This window comes from Oryzias latipes, chromosome 5 (genome assembly GCF_002234675.1).
Source record: "Oryzias latipes chromosome 5, ASM223467v1".
Lineage (NCBI taxonomy): Eukaryota > Metazoa > Chordata > Actinopteri > Beloniformes > Adrianichthyidae > Oryzias > Oryzias latipes.
Window position 1 is genome coordinate 27,748,571 of NC_019863.2, and position 15,928 is coordinate 27,764,498.

The window sequence follows — 15,928 nt, forward strand, 5'->3', positions numbered from 1 at the left end:
TTATTCTTTTTGTCTTCATTTTTATATGCACACCTGCCATTGTGGGACCATTTTTATGGACTGTAAATGATCATCGTGTAAACCAGACTTCTCTCAGGGAGGGCGGGGCCTGTAGCTCATCTAATGCCTTACACGCAAATTCCTTTTTTTTAATGCACAGATCGTGCATGTTTCTTAGATGTGGGGGAAAAAAACTCGGCTTTAACCAAATTCGGTGCAAAAAGAAACAGCTCTTTCTTATAAACTTTTGCTTATCCATTGCTATGATAATGAAAATTATTTAACAGGCTAAAAGTAAAAATAGTTAAATAATTACAGAAAAATTATGTTGTGTTTTTTATTCCATATTTTTTAATAATTGTGTTGTTGAATTTTGACTTTTTCATAGCAAATGCTTTAATTCACTGCATCACTTTTGCAACATATTTTGATTTAGTTTTTAGAGGATCTGCTGAAATATTCTGGCTAAATGTAGCTGAGGTGATGTAGAAAAATCCCCTACAAGACCAAAACAACTTTTTAAAATTGTTTAGAAAAATTACTTTTTGTGAACACAAGAACTCATCTCTCTTAAACACAGATTTAAAAATGAAATAACCAGTTTATGAGACGTGGTAGATTCAGTGTTGAAAAGAAAGAACCTCCAGGCCTAAATCTTAGTTTTGATTAACCAAAATTAAAGTGAATTTTTGAAGAAGAGGTGTGGGGGAAAAAACTTAACATTAAATCTGAGTTCATATGAAATTTTACCGATCATTCTTGATTGATGCTCACTGTAAACTTCTAACTTTTAATCATGTGAACAGGAAAATAACAAATAGTTGTTTTATTCAGAACCCCTATGGTGTTGATCACAGAAACAGATAAATCTATTATTCTAGTTTGGTCCTTAAGCCTTGTGCTATCCTAGGCACTTTAACGTTGGGAGTTGGGTCATCTAGACCCACTAGAGAGTGCTCTGAACCTTTTTACTTCAATGATTTGTGATCTTCACTGATTACATGAAATCTTTCCACCTTTATCCACCTTTGTCATGGTAGGGAGAACACGTCAATGTAAGGGTGGGGTCATAGGATAACACAAGGGTTAAGGCTCTGACGGTCAAGTAACCACAGATTTACAACGCCTTATGACATAATTTAGCCAATCACAATTAAGAAATCAAAGTTTTTATAAAGTGTTGGGGAGGGGGATATTATTGATTTTGTGACAGGACCCTGCAGGCCAATGGAAATGTGCGTTTGGCCCTTGGACCAGACTTTGGACATGCCTGATGTGTGCTTTCCCTGCCAGCATCTTACACCCTTGGATTGTTTCAGGGCCTCTTTGCACAGCCTACAGCTTGGGTCTTGTCTGGTGTGGTAGATCTGAGCTTCTATTACTCTGGTGGTCATGGCTTGTTCCTGGGCTGCCAGGATGAGATCTTCAATGTTGTCCTGTAGGCCAGCCCTTTCTAGCCATGGGTAGGACTTCTTGGTATCAGCCGCTTCAGTTATAGTGGTATATCCCATGCAGGGGTTTGTCCTCCCATGAGGATCTGTCCTCCAGCACTGGATTCACACTAAAAGAAAAAGTATTACACAGCTAAAAAGGTATCATCAGCTGTAAAGCATGGCGGTGGACAGATGATGATCTGGGCTTGTTTTTACTGCTATGTTTTTTTGAGAATCTTCTGACAGTTAAGGCTGACATGAATGTGTTTATTTACCAGTGAACTTCAGTTCTGAATGTGAAGCTATTTATGCAACAACTAGTCTGCCTTCAGGAAAAGAATCTGAAGCAGCGCGTTTAAAATAAAATAAATATGTTGCCGTTATGCAGCAGGAGTTCAGCCTTCAATCAGACCAAAATCCACACAAATTGCTAGGACAACAAACCAAACAATATATGCTAAACATTTTGTAAATAATTGACAAACCACTAAATCAAGACATCCACTTGAGGTTTGGCTCTCCATTTAAAGGTTTAAAAATAATTATGTAATACGCCTTTGGTTTATTTATGCCCTTCTTTTTTTTTATGTTCAATTGCTCTCATTGGAAGTTGCTACGGCGAATCATCTGCCTCCAAACAGGCCTGGTCTTTGCATTCTCCACACTCACACCACCCACCATTTCCTCCTCACACATACCAACATTTTTATATTATCTTCAGATCACATAACTTCCTGTTGGGGAAGTTCACCTACAGCCAAAATGATGTTCAACAAGTTAGAAGGAGTTCAGTGTAAATGATTAAAAACTCTGGGCCAGTTTGGTCAATGAAAACAAAACTTTTAATCTTCAGTTTTTGACAGAATATGCAGATGTATATAAAAATGAACAAGACAAAAACAGGGTTTGTTGCTGTGTTGTCAGATTTAAAATAACGTGTCCTTGCTCTGCTTAATTCCATTTTTTTTAAAAAGTTTCCTGATTGCACAATCAATGGTTTATGTTCTGTTAAATATTAAAACTCTTTAAAACCGTTAAATAATTGTTAAATGCACCAAAATTGCTGCCTACAGACATCCTGTCATTCAATCTGACGCAACACTGTGTGGCTAAAACCACACGAAAAAGATATTCAGTCGAATTCTCTTAACTTCTTTGGCTAATAAAAAGGACAGGATGCTCATTCTTCTTCTTACAACGAGCTGCTTCAGTCTGTGATTCACACACATCTCTCCCTGTATGAAAGTGTCTCCACAAACAGGGTGCAGAGCACCTTTTGAAGTGGATGCTTTGGGATATTTTCAGTGTTTCTCAGCTCAGCTCAGCACACCGGCTCCCTAAAATATCATCCCATCCCAGCATCACCTCTAGCTAGTTCTGAACTCAAACGTTCGTGCAGTAAATGTTGTGAGGTTTTGTTTGATTTCACTAAAGAGGACGATTTGGAAACTTCAAGGGTGGATTTTAAATTAAAAAAATAAACCGGTGTAATTGGTATCGGCTAGATTGCGACATGTTTTCCTTCGTGATTTCTAAAAAAGTCAGTAAACGTGTTTTTGTGATAAATGCTCTCGAGCTTTAAATAAATTTGTTTATGATATTAAAAAATAGGCTTTTTTTGGGGATTATTGCAACATTGCTTGGCCCAAACATCACATTCATCTTGCAATATCTACACTTGCATGAAAATCTGATGAAAGTAAGACATTTATAGCTAAAATATTTTACCGCTGTTGCCATTTTTATGTATTTCTGACCGCTACAGTTTGTCCTTCAGAGTCTGGATGAGGCTGTGGAGTTGAGAAAAGTCTCGATAGGCCACCAGACCGCCACGATTCGCCCAGAGGTCTGCTCCTGTGCAGTCGGCGTTGGGCTGGTGGTAGGTCAGTTCCATCTTTTGATCCTGTGCTCCACAGCTAGAACGCAAACTCAAACTCAAGTCCACAACGCCGCCTCCGATGGCCCGGAGCAGTGCGTGAGGAGCACAGGAGTCCCACTTGAACGTGCTTCCCTCTGACAAGACGTAAGCATCGGCCAGGCCTTGAATCACACACAGGATCTTGTAACCGGCGCCGGATGCATACATGAGCCTGTCGGGGCCGCACAGCGATGTCAGAGCTTCCTTCACCATCTGCTTCTCACTGGAGCTCAGGACCACAGACAGCCTCCGCTCAGCCTCAGGTGAACCTTTAGGGGGCGCCTCTGAGCAGAAGTGGATGTTGCCAAAGCAAACACCCCAATAATGTTTTCCCCTCCAGCTAAAAGCAGAAGATAAAGAAGCTTTTATTTATTTTTTTAGATCCTTTGTTCTTTTTAAAAAAGGTGACAAAGATTTACAAATGTTAGAAGACTCTAAAGACCCACTCCGATCATTTTTTGATCTATTTTCAAAGATTTCCCTGTGGACTTTCAATTTTGGTGTTTTTAGGCAAAAAATTGTCATTATCTAGGAAATGGTTTCCGCAGAGCAGGCTGTAGTTCATTAGGAATTTGCCTCTGAGTTGTGGGCAGGACTGTTGCCGCAGAGCAACCCAGTCCCCCCTTCCTGTCACCCATACCTGAGAGCTCTCTGTTTGGTGCCCCCCCCCCCCCCCCCCGCTGGCTTACTCACACCCACAACCTAGCATTAGCAGTGCAACGAAAATAGTAAGTTTTGAGCCAAATTCCAGCTCAGACAAGGCAAAATAAAGATGTTCAGGGTTCTATTTGTCTGCAAGTGGATGCATCAGAATGGAGCGGAGCAGGGGACTTTGAAATTTCTGTCACAAAGAAACTCTTTTCCATCTGCACCAGATTCCCAATGATTTGCATAAACAAATACAGAAATACATATCATTTTTAGTTTAACTTTCTTTAGATATGTCCTCCATCATCAAAATAAAATGCCACAAGAGTATGTTAAAAACACATTTTTCATTTGGAGTGGGTCTTTAAGGCCGTTCTTGCTGGAAGCTTGAATACATGGAGAAGAAACTAATCGTTGTGCATCAGTTCATGTTAAATAACTCACCCTCCACCGGCTGGGTCTTTGTGGTGAAATGGCTGGTTGATGACCCCCATCACAGGCTCGCCTGTGCTCCGGACGTAAACTCCGATCAGAACCAGAGCACAGTGCAGCCCTGAAGGGGACAGGTGGTTTTCCTCCAGCACCTCCTCTCGGCCCTCAATGTATTGACTTGTGGCATCTAAAAAAAGACGATTAAAAAAAACACATTTTTCTTTTCAAATTCTGCGTTATTAATGTCCTACTCCAATCATCTTTTGATCTATTTCAAAGTGTTCTCAGTGGTCTTTTAATTATGGCAAAGCCGTTTTTAGCCCAAAAAACCCCCGTCATTTTTTAGGACATAGTTTCTGCAGAGCGGCAGCAGCTAATCAGAAATTCACCTCTGAGTTGTCAGGCCGCCCTGACTTCCCATCATCCCTTTGTTCACACACTCTCCTGCTAGCCCACAGACCCTCACAACACTAACCTAACATGAGCGGTACAACAAAAATGGCAATATTGGAGCTATCCAGCCGGACATTTTTGAGCCAAATACCAGCTCAGACGAGGAAAATGAAGACGTTCGTGGATCTGTTTGTCTTCAACTGAATGCATCGGAATGGAGCAGGGCAGGGAGCTTGTGGCTACATCACTGCTACAAACTCTTTCCAACTGCATTTTTTTCGTCTGCTCAATGCACAACGGGACCAAATAAATACTCAGACATGCATTTTTAAGCGTAATTTTCTTTATGCACGTCAATAACCCTTGTGCTATCCTAGGCACTTTAACGTTGAGAGTTGGGTCATCTAGACCCACTAGACAGTGCTCTGAACCTTTTTTCTTCAATGATTTGTGAACCTCACTGGTGTCCATGATTACATGAAATCTTTCCACCTTTGTCATGGCAGGGAGAACACGTCAATGTAAGGGTGGGGTCATAGGATAGCACAAGGGTTAATCCTGAGAAAAATGCCACAAGAACATGTTAGAAACCCCAAAACGAAATTTTCATTGGAGTGAATCTTTACCAAAAATGGGTTGAACAAATGTTTTACCTATTGGGTCAATCCAAATGCCAAGCTCAGAGGGATTGAGAGGTACAGTGGGGCCATCTGTGCCTGATTCTATAGTGTCTGGGTCCTGGTGGATGGCTTTGGCCAGCAGAGATGCTGCTGTGTCGTCACCGTCCAGCACGGTGGCCAGAAGCGTTGCAGTCTCCTCCTCTGTGCTGCAAACTGTGACCGTCACACTTTCTCCTGGTAAAAACAAGATTTTATTTTTTGTGTGTCAATCATAATTCCTTTTTTAGCCTGAGCCACCTTTGTGTGGAATATGTGGAGCATGTGTGTTCAGAAAAATTACCAAGCCCGTTTTCAAACTTGTTGGACTCTTCTCCTTTAATGAAAGCTGCTATTTCAGGAAACTGCAAAATAAAGGCCAGAAATTAGAAAAAAGCAGAACACATGACACCACATGACCTCAGCTGGAGCACGCTGGAGCTTTCCCACCTGAGCGCCCACATCGTGTCTGATCATCTCCTGGATAACCACGTCGGCCAGCGTCTTAAAGTCCTGCACAAACTTCTTGTTCTTCTCCTCTCCGGTCTTCTCCTGCACGAGGAGCTGAAAGAGAGGAGCTTCCTGCCTGCAGACCCGAGCCACATTTGCAGCCTTCTCAGCCACCCGCAGCAGCAGACCCAGCAGATCAGCCATGCCTGCAAAAAAGAAAACAGAGGCTGGTGGAAAATGAGTGTCAGAGAGAAGGAGAAAAAAAAAAAAAAAAGACCTCACCACCGAACATCTTGAGATAATTATAGCTGCAAAATGAAAGCAGGGCATCTCTGACTTAAAAAAAATTTGTTTAAGGAAGGAACTTTGCATATGAATCAGAAATAAATACCACACTTCTCAAATGTTTTTTTTATAGATGTGGGTTGTTTAGTGTTATACAACTTTTAAAAAACAGCTGTACAGCACACCATATTAAAAGAGGCTTTCTAAATTAATTACATAAGAGCTCAAATGAAATTATACCATCCTTTAAGTGTGACTAATAATTTATTTTTACATTTTTTATGAACTGTTGACGTCAAACAGATTTCTGCAACCCTCTTCTTGTAGTATTTTTTTTGATACAGTGGTTTATATGAATTGGACGACAAATAAGATTTTGTTTAAATAAAACCTACCTCACGCAGTCAGCGTCCTAGTCCTCTTCTCGGTGGATGTTTTTTCCCCACCGGCACTAAACGCCACCGGGGAGTCAAAGACGAGTGATTATTGAGTAAATTATGGATATCTGAGCCGTAATTGTCGGCGGCGGGTTCTTTACGTCAGTTTCTTATCCCAGGAAGGGCGGACGCTGACTTCACACGGCTCTGCGCTCTCATCCAGCCCCAGGCGACAACGGCGCAGCGGCAGAGCTCGGTGGAGTCGAGAAGGAGCAAACAGGAAACTGAGTGCTGTGCCGTGTTCAAGAGCGTCGGAAATCCAAGCTTCCTGCATCAGAAATCATTTCTAACATCTTTCTCGAGAGTCCAACCCCAGATTAAGGTCATATCCGTTTTTAAGAGAAGCAAAACCTTCAATTTCTACTTCATAAATGAGTTTAAATTATAATATTGCTTATTAACCATCTTATTATTCCAACACTTTTATATATAAAACAACTAAATGTGCTTTGTAAGAAAATGAAAAAATAAAGAGGCCATAATGCTTTGGGGCATGTGCAGTTTTTTTAAGGCTGTTTTAAGAATGCAAATGATATTCCAGCTCATGCCACTCGATCATGTTGCTGCAAAACCAGGGGCGCCCCTACAACCACACTGCAGCTGCAGCTGTGGTGTGTTTGGTTAAGCTTTGCTGAAGGAACTTCTAAAGGCAATTGCATGTGTTCAGTTTTTTCCAATCCCTTTTTTTTGTTCCATATTTTACTAAAAGCATCTAACCCAAATGCAAGTTCAACATGTTTGAATAAAAACCCACACATTCCTGAATTAAATTTAATTAAATTATATCTTAAATTGTATTGTGGACTAAAGGCTGTTTATTCATCTGATAAACTGAGACGAGTTCATCTAAAAAGAACTGTGGTAAAACCTTTAGCCTCAAAAGGGGCTGCCATGTTTTCATGAGAAATAACCAGAAATGTTTGAGTCCTACCCTAATAACTGCTACAAAGATCACTCTTTAAAAAAATCTATAAATAATCAAATTAAGTTAAAGTTTTGAGAACACTTTTGTTAACAAACTTGTGAGAAACTGTGTTCAGATTAGCCCAAGATCAGCCTATATTTGCGTAGTTTATCAAAATGTAGCTCATTTCTGTCAGGTATGGTGGTGACTTGGTCTGGTTAGTGTTAGATGTAAGTTTCTGACAGGCAAATTTGTTCACCATGTTCAAATATGTTGTAAAACCTTCTGGCAAATCCCCTCAGGGGTTGCCACAGCGAATCAGCTTTCACTGATTCACACAGGTGGTTTGGCAGAAAGGTTTACGCCGGATGCCGTTCCTGATACAATCGTGCATTTCAGCCAGACAGAGGACCGGCACAGGACTCAGACCTTCTTGTGGCTACTTAGTTAGGCACTAGTGCGTAGGGTCTTGCCCAAAGACCCACGCTGGATTCAGTTGGTACAGGAACCCTGGTTTCCCATGCGCCAATCACGCAGCTAACTGAGCCATCCAGCTGCTATGTTCAAACTGGTATCACTGAATCTCTTGTTAAAGCTGCAGTAATTAGATCAAATGATTAAATAATAGATTAAATGAGTGGATCTCTGTTTATGCTTGAACCTGTTTTCCTTGTTGCTAGCAGTACTGAAGTATTTTTGGATCTTAACTGAAATAAAAAACACGAAAGTCCCAGCTGCCCTCTGCATGCATTCCTGATAAAAGATAGAGAAACCCCTACAGTAGATGGAACTGCAGCAAAATTCAAATACATTTTTAAAAATTCTTTCCGCAGATTAAAATCAAGATCACACAAGAGAACAAAAGATTTGCATATGTTTTAGTCTTAATGCATTTTTTTACATGATTTAAACTAAAATATTAATATTTTTGCTACCTAATATATATAATAACACATATGAAGACGTGAAATATTTGCTTTCCTTATCAAACAATTCATTTGTACATTTAGAAAATACAACTGGTGATCAATATTGGTCACAATCGGATTTCAACAGAGGCTGATGGATTTCTAGCAGACCGTATAACACATATATACACACACACACACACACACACACACACACACACAAGAGGGAAATGACATATTTACATTTTAAGAGCAAATGGTTTTGGTCAAAGCAGATGTCCATTAGACGTGCATTAGATGCTTTCCAGCAGATGAGTGGCCTTCGTGAGATTGATCGATGCAGCCGGGTCCACACTGATCTGGGCGTGGTCAACAACACACTGCTGGACACGACTTTAGAAGCACTTTTGGAGGCTGACAAGACTGAAGCTGCTGAACATGGAGGTAAGAAATGCTGCACACAAAAAGGGGATTTATGAAACTTTTTTCTTTCCAATGCAGAACATTTATTATGTGGTTTTAATGAGCTAAACTCATTTTAGAAGAAGTGTTCTTGTGTGAGGGCAACATGTGTTCAAGGGAGTGTAAACTGTGGGTTGCAGGCCTCAAAGGATGCTATGTCAGAGCTGGAGAACGGCATGGCCACTATTATCCGTGTTTTCCATCGTTACTCGGGTGAGAAAGGCAAGCTGAAGAAGACAGAGCTTAAAGCACTTATCAACAATGAGATGAGTCATTTCGTGATGGTAAGACATGAACGTATAGAGGCTTTCTTAATGTGTAATAGAACAACAGCTCACAAAGTTGCATGGAGGGCTTTCTATCACTGTCTTTTAGCTTTAACATGCAAGACAGATGCTGTCAATTTAGCTTTTGCAGAAGAAAACCCCCCAGAAAATGTCCCCTCAGTTACGGCTTTAAATGTTCATCATATTAACACGTAGGGTCTTCACATTTCTGCAGCCTTTTTTGGAAATCCGAATGATTTAACGTGAATCAAATTTCTTGTCAAAGAAAATCCAGGAGAATGCGATTCTGGATGAGCTTTTTGCCGATCTCGACCAGAACGGAGATCTGGAGATCGACTTCAAGGAGTTCGTGACGCTCATCGCCATGGTCACCTCAGCATGCCACGAATTCCTCAACCCAGACTCCAGCGATAACTAAACAATATGTACAGGAATGACTCATAAGTATAGAGGTGAATGAAGCATGTCTGCATTTTCCAGTCAGATTCACGGATTGGAAATGATTTAAGATTAAATGGTCATTCTGACTGACTTGGACTAAAACTGGACAGCAACTAAAAAAAAGTTATTTATTGTTATGAATGTTTGTTTAATGAAATAAATGCCTAGGTGCATGCAACACAGATGAATGATGCATTCATTTAAAGAATAGAGATCTTGATGTGACACCCAAAACCATCCAGCTGCAGCTTCCGATCTGCACAGGGCAGGATATCAAAAATACAACTCTGTGCAAACCAAAAGGCCTCCTCTTGAGGGGAATCTGGCTCCTGCAGCAAACCTGTTCCACCTATTCTTTATCTTCCAGAGCAAAAACTTATAGGATGTTAACATGTTACTGTTTTGTTTAGGACCAAAGGTTTCAGGTTTTGAGACTCCACCTCAGAGATTCAACGTCTCAGATTAAGTTCCATAAATTCCAGCATCTTCTTCCAGGCATCTTCCTGGGCAGCGGCGTGCGGTGCAGGATGTCCTCCCCACAGAGTCATCACTGTACAAGAAAAAAAAAAAAAAGTACTTCCAATCTCAATTTAAGATCTCTGTTTTGGGTCAAAGCAGTGACGGGTGAAGAGCAGAGTGAAGTAAAATGTGGGAGGATCTCTCACGTTTTTCAGGTTTGACCGCCCAGAAGGATGCCCTTGACATTGGGGAGTACGGGGGCTCAATCAGGTGACCAGCACCGGGGTACGACAGTCGAGTAAACAGATGAGATTTCCCTGCAGCCCTCAGAGTTTCCTCTATCTGATGCACAACACATTAGTGGTAAACAGCATTAAATGATGGTAGAGAAACTTCACTAGCAAGTCTGCTTAAAGCCACAATTATTCATTATTATTATTATTAAGTTAGATATTTTACCAGATCCGCATTCTCTTTGCTTGACGCACTCAAATCGTCTTCGCCCACAATGTACATCAGTGGACACGTGATCTCCTCCAGCTGCATAAGTACAAGAGGTTTCATCAGAATTTGTGAAATACACAAAATATGTTTCAGAGAAAGTAAAGTCATGAATGAAAAGGCCTTTGGATACATAAAAAAGCAGTTTACAAAAAATAAAAGTATGTTAACGTGGATCCAAGCAAAAACAGATTCATTTAGATCTGCTAGTGACAAGAATGCTTAAAGATCTCTTTAGATGTTTGTGATTTGAGTCTCAACTGTTTCTTTCCCAAAGCTGTCATAGTTTTAAACTCTAATTTTACACTACAAGCTACCAGATTCTTGTATGTTTTTTATCTGTTTTTCAAAAGATCTATGTATTTGTCTGTATTATTTGTCCTCTTTAAAGAGAACTGTTTCTGAATGTCCTCCTAGTATGTATAATTACAATAAAGGCTTTCCATTGAGGCTGTTGAGCGTCTGTAGTGTTGACTTTAAGGCAGAACGTGAGACTGGATGATTTTAGTTGGACTGTTGTTTGTTTATGAGCTGCGTCTGTCTGTACTCAACTCAAACAACCAAAAGAATTGACAGCAGCCAAACAAAACCTTCTACAGTTTTTATGCATTACAGTTTTTCATAAGCGGGGGGCAGAATTTAAGGAACCTAAACAAATTAAAAGCAAAAAAAGATCATTAGAGCATCACATTAGAGCATTGAATGATAGACTGGTAGCTTAACAGAACCAAAGTTAAACTTTTAAGCACTACTTCTCATTCCGAGCCAAAAGGTAGGTAAAATGACAAAAAATAACGATCAATATAAAGATAATCTTAGTTTTGTAAAAACACAATAGACTCTGTGAATGCTGTTAAGCACAACAGCTTCCCTCTCATGCTTTGGCACAGCTCATATTGACATTCTGCACAGCGTTACTATGGAAACTATCTCCAAACCATCAGCAGGAGATTTCTTTTTGTAAGGGATACATTTTCTGTTGGATTCAAAATGAACATATATATATAAATGTATATATACTGGTATATATTTTTCCCCCTCAACGATGAAAGGCCAATAAATTAAAAAAAACAGAGGAGTCTGCAGAGGTTTTCAATGTAGCAATAGGTTTTTGTTTTTTTATAGTGATCAAAGGAAAACAATAACCCAATATCAATGGGTTTGGATCAGACTCTAATGTTGACATCAGATGATAAATAGCGTCTGCCACCATACCTTCACAATGCTTTCAGGATAAAGATTAGAGGGAAGGGAAGTCTGCTTAAATATGACATAGCCTTGATCATCATAGTTCCAAAATGTTTGGTCCCTAAAGAGGAGAAAAAGGACATCAGCTGATGTATTAATTATAACTGCCAACCACAGTTCCAAATCTTATTTTTGTGGCGTTCTGTTTGGCCAAAGTGGTAAAACATAAAACGTTGTTTCTTTTAGCTATTTACACTCTTGTTTCATTTGTAGACTATTTTCTCTTCTGAATTTTGGTTTCCTTTTCTAAAATAGATATTGTATCATCATAATATCTTGTAAATGGGATGTTTTGTTACAAAACACTCACTTATCACATTCTTTGGTCATCACATTGACTCTAAGGAGCTCTCGTGAACTTCCCACTGGACCGTTGATACCTATCAAACAGGCTGGCTGGACAGGATGACAACATCAGTCTACTTAACCGCTTTAATTAAATTAAAATGATACAGGTATATTTGATGTTCAACATGTTCCTTTCTGTGACCTACTTTAACTCCAGCTAACGTAGCAGTGTGAAACGTCAAATAACATCCATAGGAAAGACCAACGATTCCGACTTTGTCTGCAGCAATGTGAGAATGGTCCTGAAGAAACTGGAAGGCTGCCTGTCCAAACAGAGAGGATGTTTCAGGAAATAGAAAATCTTTTTTAAAAACTAAATTTTTCTTTTTTTTTAAAAAAAAGCTCACGCTCACCTGGAAATAGGAATCTCCGACATTAATAGTGTTTGGTGGACCTGGTAAGTCTTTGTGACCAACATAAGCGAGGCAAAAACTAGCATAACCTCTGGATGCAAACAGGGAGGAGCGATACTCCGGAAGACCTCCACCCATTCCCCACATATCCAACATGGCAGGAAACGGGCCTGGCCCTAAAAGAGAACAAAAGTGATAAGGACTGTTAGAGCATCTAAAGAGCAAAAAGAATAAAGAAAAAAGAGCCGACCCACCAGGAGGGATGAATAATGTTCCTACAAGTCCATTTTGACGAATTTCTTGTCTCTTCACCCCTGGGGCCATGTACCAGCGCTCAGCCGTCACAGCTGCCAGCTCCTTCACCGGCTCTTGATTTGGTGACACGTGGCCCTCCAGTAAGGAAATGTGCACTGTGTAAGGACTTTCCACACATTTCTTTCTCAATCTACAGCAGAGAAGACATAGTCATTAAGTAACAGATAAAGAGAAAGCTGTACTGTTAAGATTTCAATGCTCTAGTTGATGACCTACCTTTGGTCATTTGATCAAAATCCACCTCGTCTATCTTAAAGCTTTCACATACTTTCAACAGTGGGTCTCATCAGGGCTACAGGATTTTGCAAACACAGTCTCAGATGGAACCGACACCAATTTGCTTTTGTGCTCATTGTTCAACTGAATGGAGCGTAAGTTGGAGCATAAGTTGTTTAACAGATGAGGTTTATGTTGGATTCCACAGTTTTGATGCTTGCAATGGACCAAGCTATTATGGTTGTGAAATCAGCCCAAATCCTCAAGTCTCCACTACTGTGGTAGAAATCAGCATTGTGGGTAAAAAGAAAAAAGCCACTTTGATCTCATCTATTTATATATTATTGCTTCCAACTGTCAGCTTTGTTGAGATGACTCTCTACAAAAACAATTTAAACAAGTAAAAAATTCTCTCTTTATCCAACAGGCTCTAACATGAACTTAAAGATGCCATATGTCAACTGAAGCTTGTAGAATCTGACATGGAATTTCCTCAAAACAGTGATCTAAGACAACAGAAACATTAGTTCTTGTAAAGACTGGTTGAATCTATTCCTGTAAAACATTTTACCTATTTCAAAATGTTGAAGTTTGCTCCTGCAACAGACTGGCGACCTGTTCGGGGTGTACCCCGCCTTTGCCCAACAGTAGCTTGGACGGGCTCCAGCAGCCCAGGAAGGGATACAGTGGGTTAAGAAAACAGATGGACGGATGGAAAACGTTGAAATTGAAATTAGGTGGAAATTAATTTTTAACCCTTCCAAGACTGAAGTATAAAAAAGATAAACACAGCTCATTTTTTCCCCCTCCTTTGCATTGAGCTGTTAAACCTGAATTCTCCATGTTGGTAAAATGTTACCAACATGTTAAAAAGTTAGTTTTTAAGGAAGTATGGCACATCAGCCATGTGTGTTTAATTATTGTTAATGTGCACTTTTTTTAACAGCAGGGAATTTACTAAGGTTTTTTTTATTGAAAATAAGGATCTTAAAATAAAAACCATAGGCTTGAACTTTGTAGTCAACCTATTTCTAAAAATAAGTCACATCGCTATGGATCTTTTGGCTACTCAGAAGTGAAGGCTGAGCACAACAAACAAACGAAGCAAGCTTAACAAATATGTCCTCATCACCTGCCTCAAACCGTCTCTTTCTCCAGGAGCTGGCTGCATGCTCCAGAAGAGTCCCATTGGCTCACAGCCAGAATAGGAGCCTCCAACGGAGAGATCGCTGTTCACTGTTCACAGCACCAACAGAGGAGATGAAAACAAGAATTGAAATGCCAAACTTCCCTTTAAAACTGCAAAATCTATACACCCACAGCTAAATTCAACAGGTTAATCAGTGGTTTCCACTCACAGTCAAACGTGCCTCCGGAATTGCTGTTGTAATGAGCGAATGACTGCCACAGGTCTCCTTCATCGCTGCGCATTCGAGCACAAACTGTGACATGATGATTTGAAGGCAAAAAGCTGGCCTTGATGCAGGTCTGTTCGTCTACAAGAGTGCGAACAGGAGTGGCTGTCAACAGAGGGGCAGGCCGGATGCTGCTCTCCCACCTCATTGAACCTGCAGATGAAACACTTTAATTGATATAAATATGATGAATATGCATGTGTCAGATTAAGTATCAAAAGACGGACAACATAAGTTAACACAAATTAGGGGCAGAAAACATGCTTTTACACAGATTTGTCAACCAGTTATTAGATAAATACTTTTCAAAAAGGTAATTCAGTTGACTTAAGTGCTACACAGGAGTTAAAATGGTGTGAAAGACAACAAATAAATAATCAAATCAAGAACCCTAACATTTGTAGAACTCCCACTGCATTTCTCACATTACTGCTCTCAATCTGGAGTTACAGGCAAAATCTATTGAAAAGCGTCTCCTATCAAAACAACAAAACGTAGGCAAGCTTACCCACAATCCTCTTCCCAGTTATTAGTTTCCCAAACACAAAGAGCCGGTGCTTTGTGCTAATTTCTACCAGCTGCCGAACGATTGTCACACTCACATGTGATCTGAACATTTTGGCGTTCTTGACTCCTCTCTAAACATAAATGAGCAAGATTAAGGCAGTGTGCTGCACTGCATGCTGGTAAAAGAATGCAAGAGAAATCATTTGATCAAACAAAAACCACATGCTCTGCAAGCAAGTCCCTCCGTACTGCTACTTATTTATAGCCTACCTTAGAGTTGACCTTAGACCCTTTCTTTGGGTAAATAGTTAGCACACAAACTAGTTTAGACTGGATAGGTCCATAAAGGGTCCTTCTGTACAGATTTCCTGCAAACCAATGCAGTAGATTTCTAAGCCTTTCTTTTAGACCTTTATTGATTTGTTTAACTTCAGGTGATGATTAGGACAGTTGCCAAGAATTCAGTGGGAATTTTTATTCTAAACTGAAATTAGATTTTTTTAAAGAAAAATAAATATTAGTTGGTGAGTTTAAAAACACCACCAATAAAATAATGTTTGGTGTGTAAATTGAAGTTGCTATTTCTGCAGAGCAGTCCATTATTATTCAACATTATTCTCTTATGCAAAATACAATATTTCCATATAGAAGCGGTTTGAGCTGGATTGCTTGTTTGCATGAATTTGTGTTCTGGTAATAAAACTTGTTGAAATTATTCATCTTTAACTTTTTCTTTTAGTTGTAGGTTTGCAGCTGTGATTTGCATTGCACTCATGTCACTTACTAGTCATCTGTCACTTTCAGATTTCTTTTTTTTAGTTTAATTCTAATCACTGAGATTTATTATAGGCTTCAGCGACCCTTAGCAGAACATTTTTTAAATTTATTTTTGTTTTCGTGTTAAGCGTGTCA

The 15,928-nt window shown here is 39.7% G+C and overlaps 3 protein-coding genes across 4 annotated transcripts; 1 reads left to right on the forward strand and 2 right to left on the reverse strand.

Annotated features, from left to right (window-relative positions):
* Window positions 1–2,252: 2,252 nt before the first annotated feature.
* inpp1 (inositol polyphosphate-1-phosphatase) lies at window positions 2,253–6,929 on the reverse strand. Of its 2 annotated transcripts, XM_011475503.3 has the most exons (7): window positions 6,754–6,929; window positions 6,611–6,666; window positions 5,931–6,136; window positions 5,785–5,845; window positions 5,478–5,678; window positions 4,444–4,618; window positions 2,253–3,691 (listed from the first exon to the last, which is right to left on the reverse strand). In XM_011475503.3, exons 3-7 carry the CDS (start codon window positions 6,132–6,134, stop codon window positions 3,193–3,195), a joined length of 1,140 nt encoding a protein of 379 aa, XP_011473805.1. In that variant the 5' UTR covers window positions 6,135–6,136; window positions 6,611–6,666; window positions 6,754–6,929; the 3' UTR covers window positions 2,253–3,192. The 2 variants fall into 2 exon arrangements, with proteins under 2 accessions (XP_011473805.1, XP_023810981.1); XM_023955213.1 differs by having other exon boundaries at window positions 6,611–6,929.
* A 1,897-nt stretch (window positions 6,930–8,826) lies between these two features.
* On the forward strand, window positions 8,827–9,838 carry LOC101155023 (protein S100-B). Its single transcript, XM_004069135.3, has 3 exons — window positions 8,827–8,908; window positions 9,067–9,210; window positions 9,479–9,838. The coding sequence occupies exons 1-3, from the start codon at window positions 8,903–8,905 to the stop codon at window positions 9,629–9,631; spliced, it is 303 nt and encodes a 100-aa protein (XP_004069183.2). The 5' UTR covers window positions 8,827–8,902; the 3' UTR covers window positions 9,632–9,838.
* LOC101166298 (bile acid-CoA:amino acid N-acyltransferase) lies at window positions 9,769–15,413 on the reverse strand. The gene is made up of 11 exons (XM_004069259.4): window positions 15,018–15,413; window positions 14,453–14,662; window positions 14,231–14,330; window positions 12,818–13,008; window positions 12,564–12,739; window positions 12,357–12,473; window positions 12,173–12,258; window positions 11,830–11,923; window positions 10,573–10,653; window positions 10,320–10,455; window positions 9,769–10,204 (listed from the first exon to the last, which is right to left on the reverse strand). The coding sequence occupies exons 1-11, from the start codon at window positions 15,124–15,126 to the stop codon at window positions 10,104–10,106; spliced, it is 1,401 nt and encodes a 466-aa protein (XP_004069307.2). The 5' UTR covers window positions 15,127–15,413; the 3' UTR covers window positions 9,769–10,103.
* Window positions 15,414–15,928: the final 515 nt, after the last annotated feature.

Coding starts and splice junctions, on each gene's coding strand:
- LOC101166298 (XM_004069259.4), bottom strand. CDS start 15,126: ATGTTCAGATCACATGTGAGTGTGACAATCGTTCGGCAGCTGGTAGAA. Junction 14,663..15,017: donor AACTGGGAAGAGGATTGTGG/GTAAGCTTGCCT, acceptor TTTCATCTGCAG/GTTCAATGAGGTGGGAGAGC. Junction 13,009..14,230: donor GGAGAAAGAGACGGTTTGAG/GCAGGTGATGAG, acceptor TCTCTGCTGTAG/ATTGAGAAAGAAATGTGTGG.
- inpp1 (XM_011475503.3), bottom strand. CDS start 6,134: ATGGCTGATCTGCTGGGTCTGCTGCTGCGGGTGGCTGAGAAGGCTGCA. Junction 5,679..5,784: donor CAAGTTTGAAAACGGGCTTG/GTAATTTTTCTG, acceptor TGTTTTTACCAG/GAGAAAGTGTGACGGTCACA. Junction 4,619..5,477: donor CATTTGGATTGACCCAATAG/GTAAAACATTTG, acceptor GTCTTTTTTTAG/ATGCCACAAGTCAATACATT.
- LOC101155023 (XM_004069135.3), top strand. Junction 9,211..9,478: donor AGATGAGTCATTTCGTGATG/GTAAGACATGAA, acceptor TTCTTGTCAAAG/AAAATCCAGGAGAATGCGAT.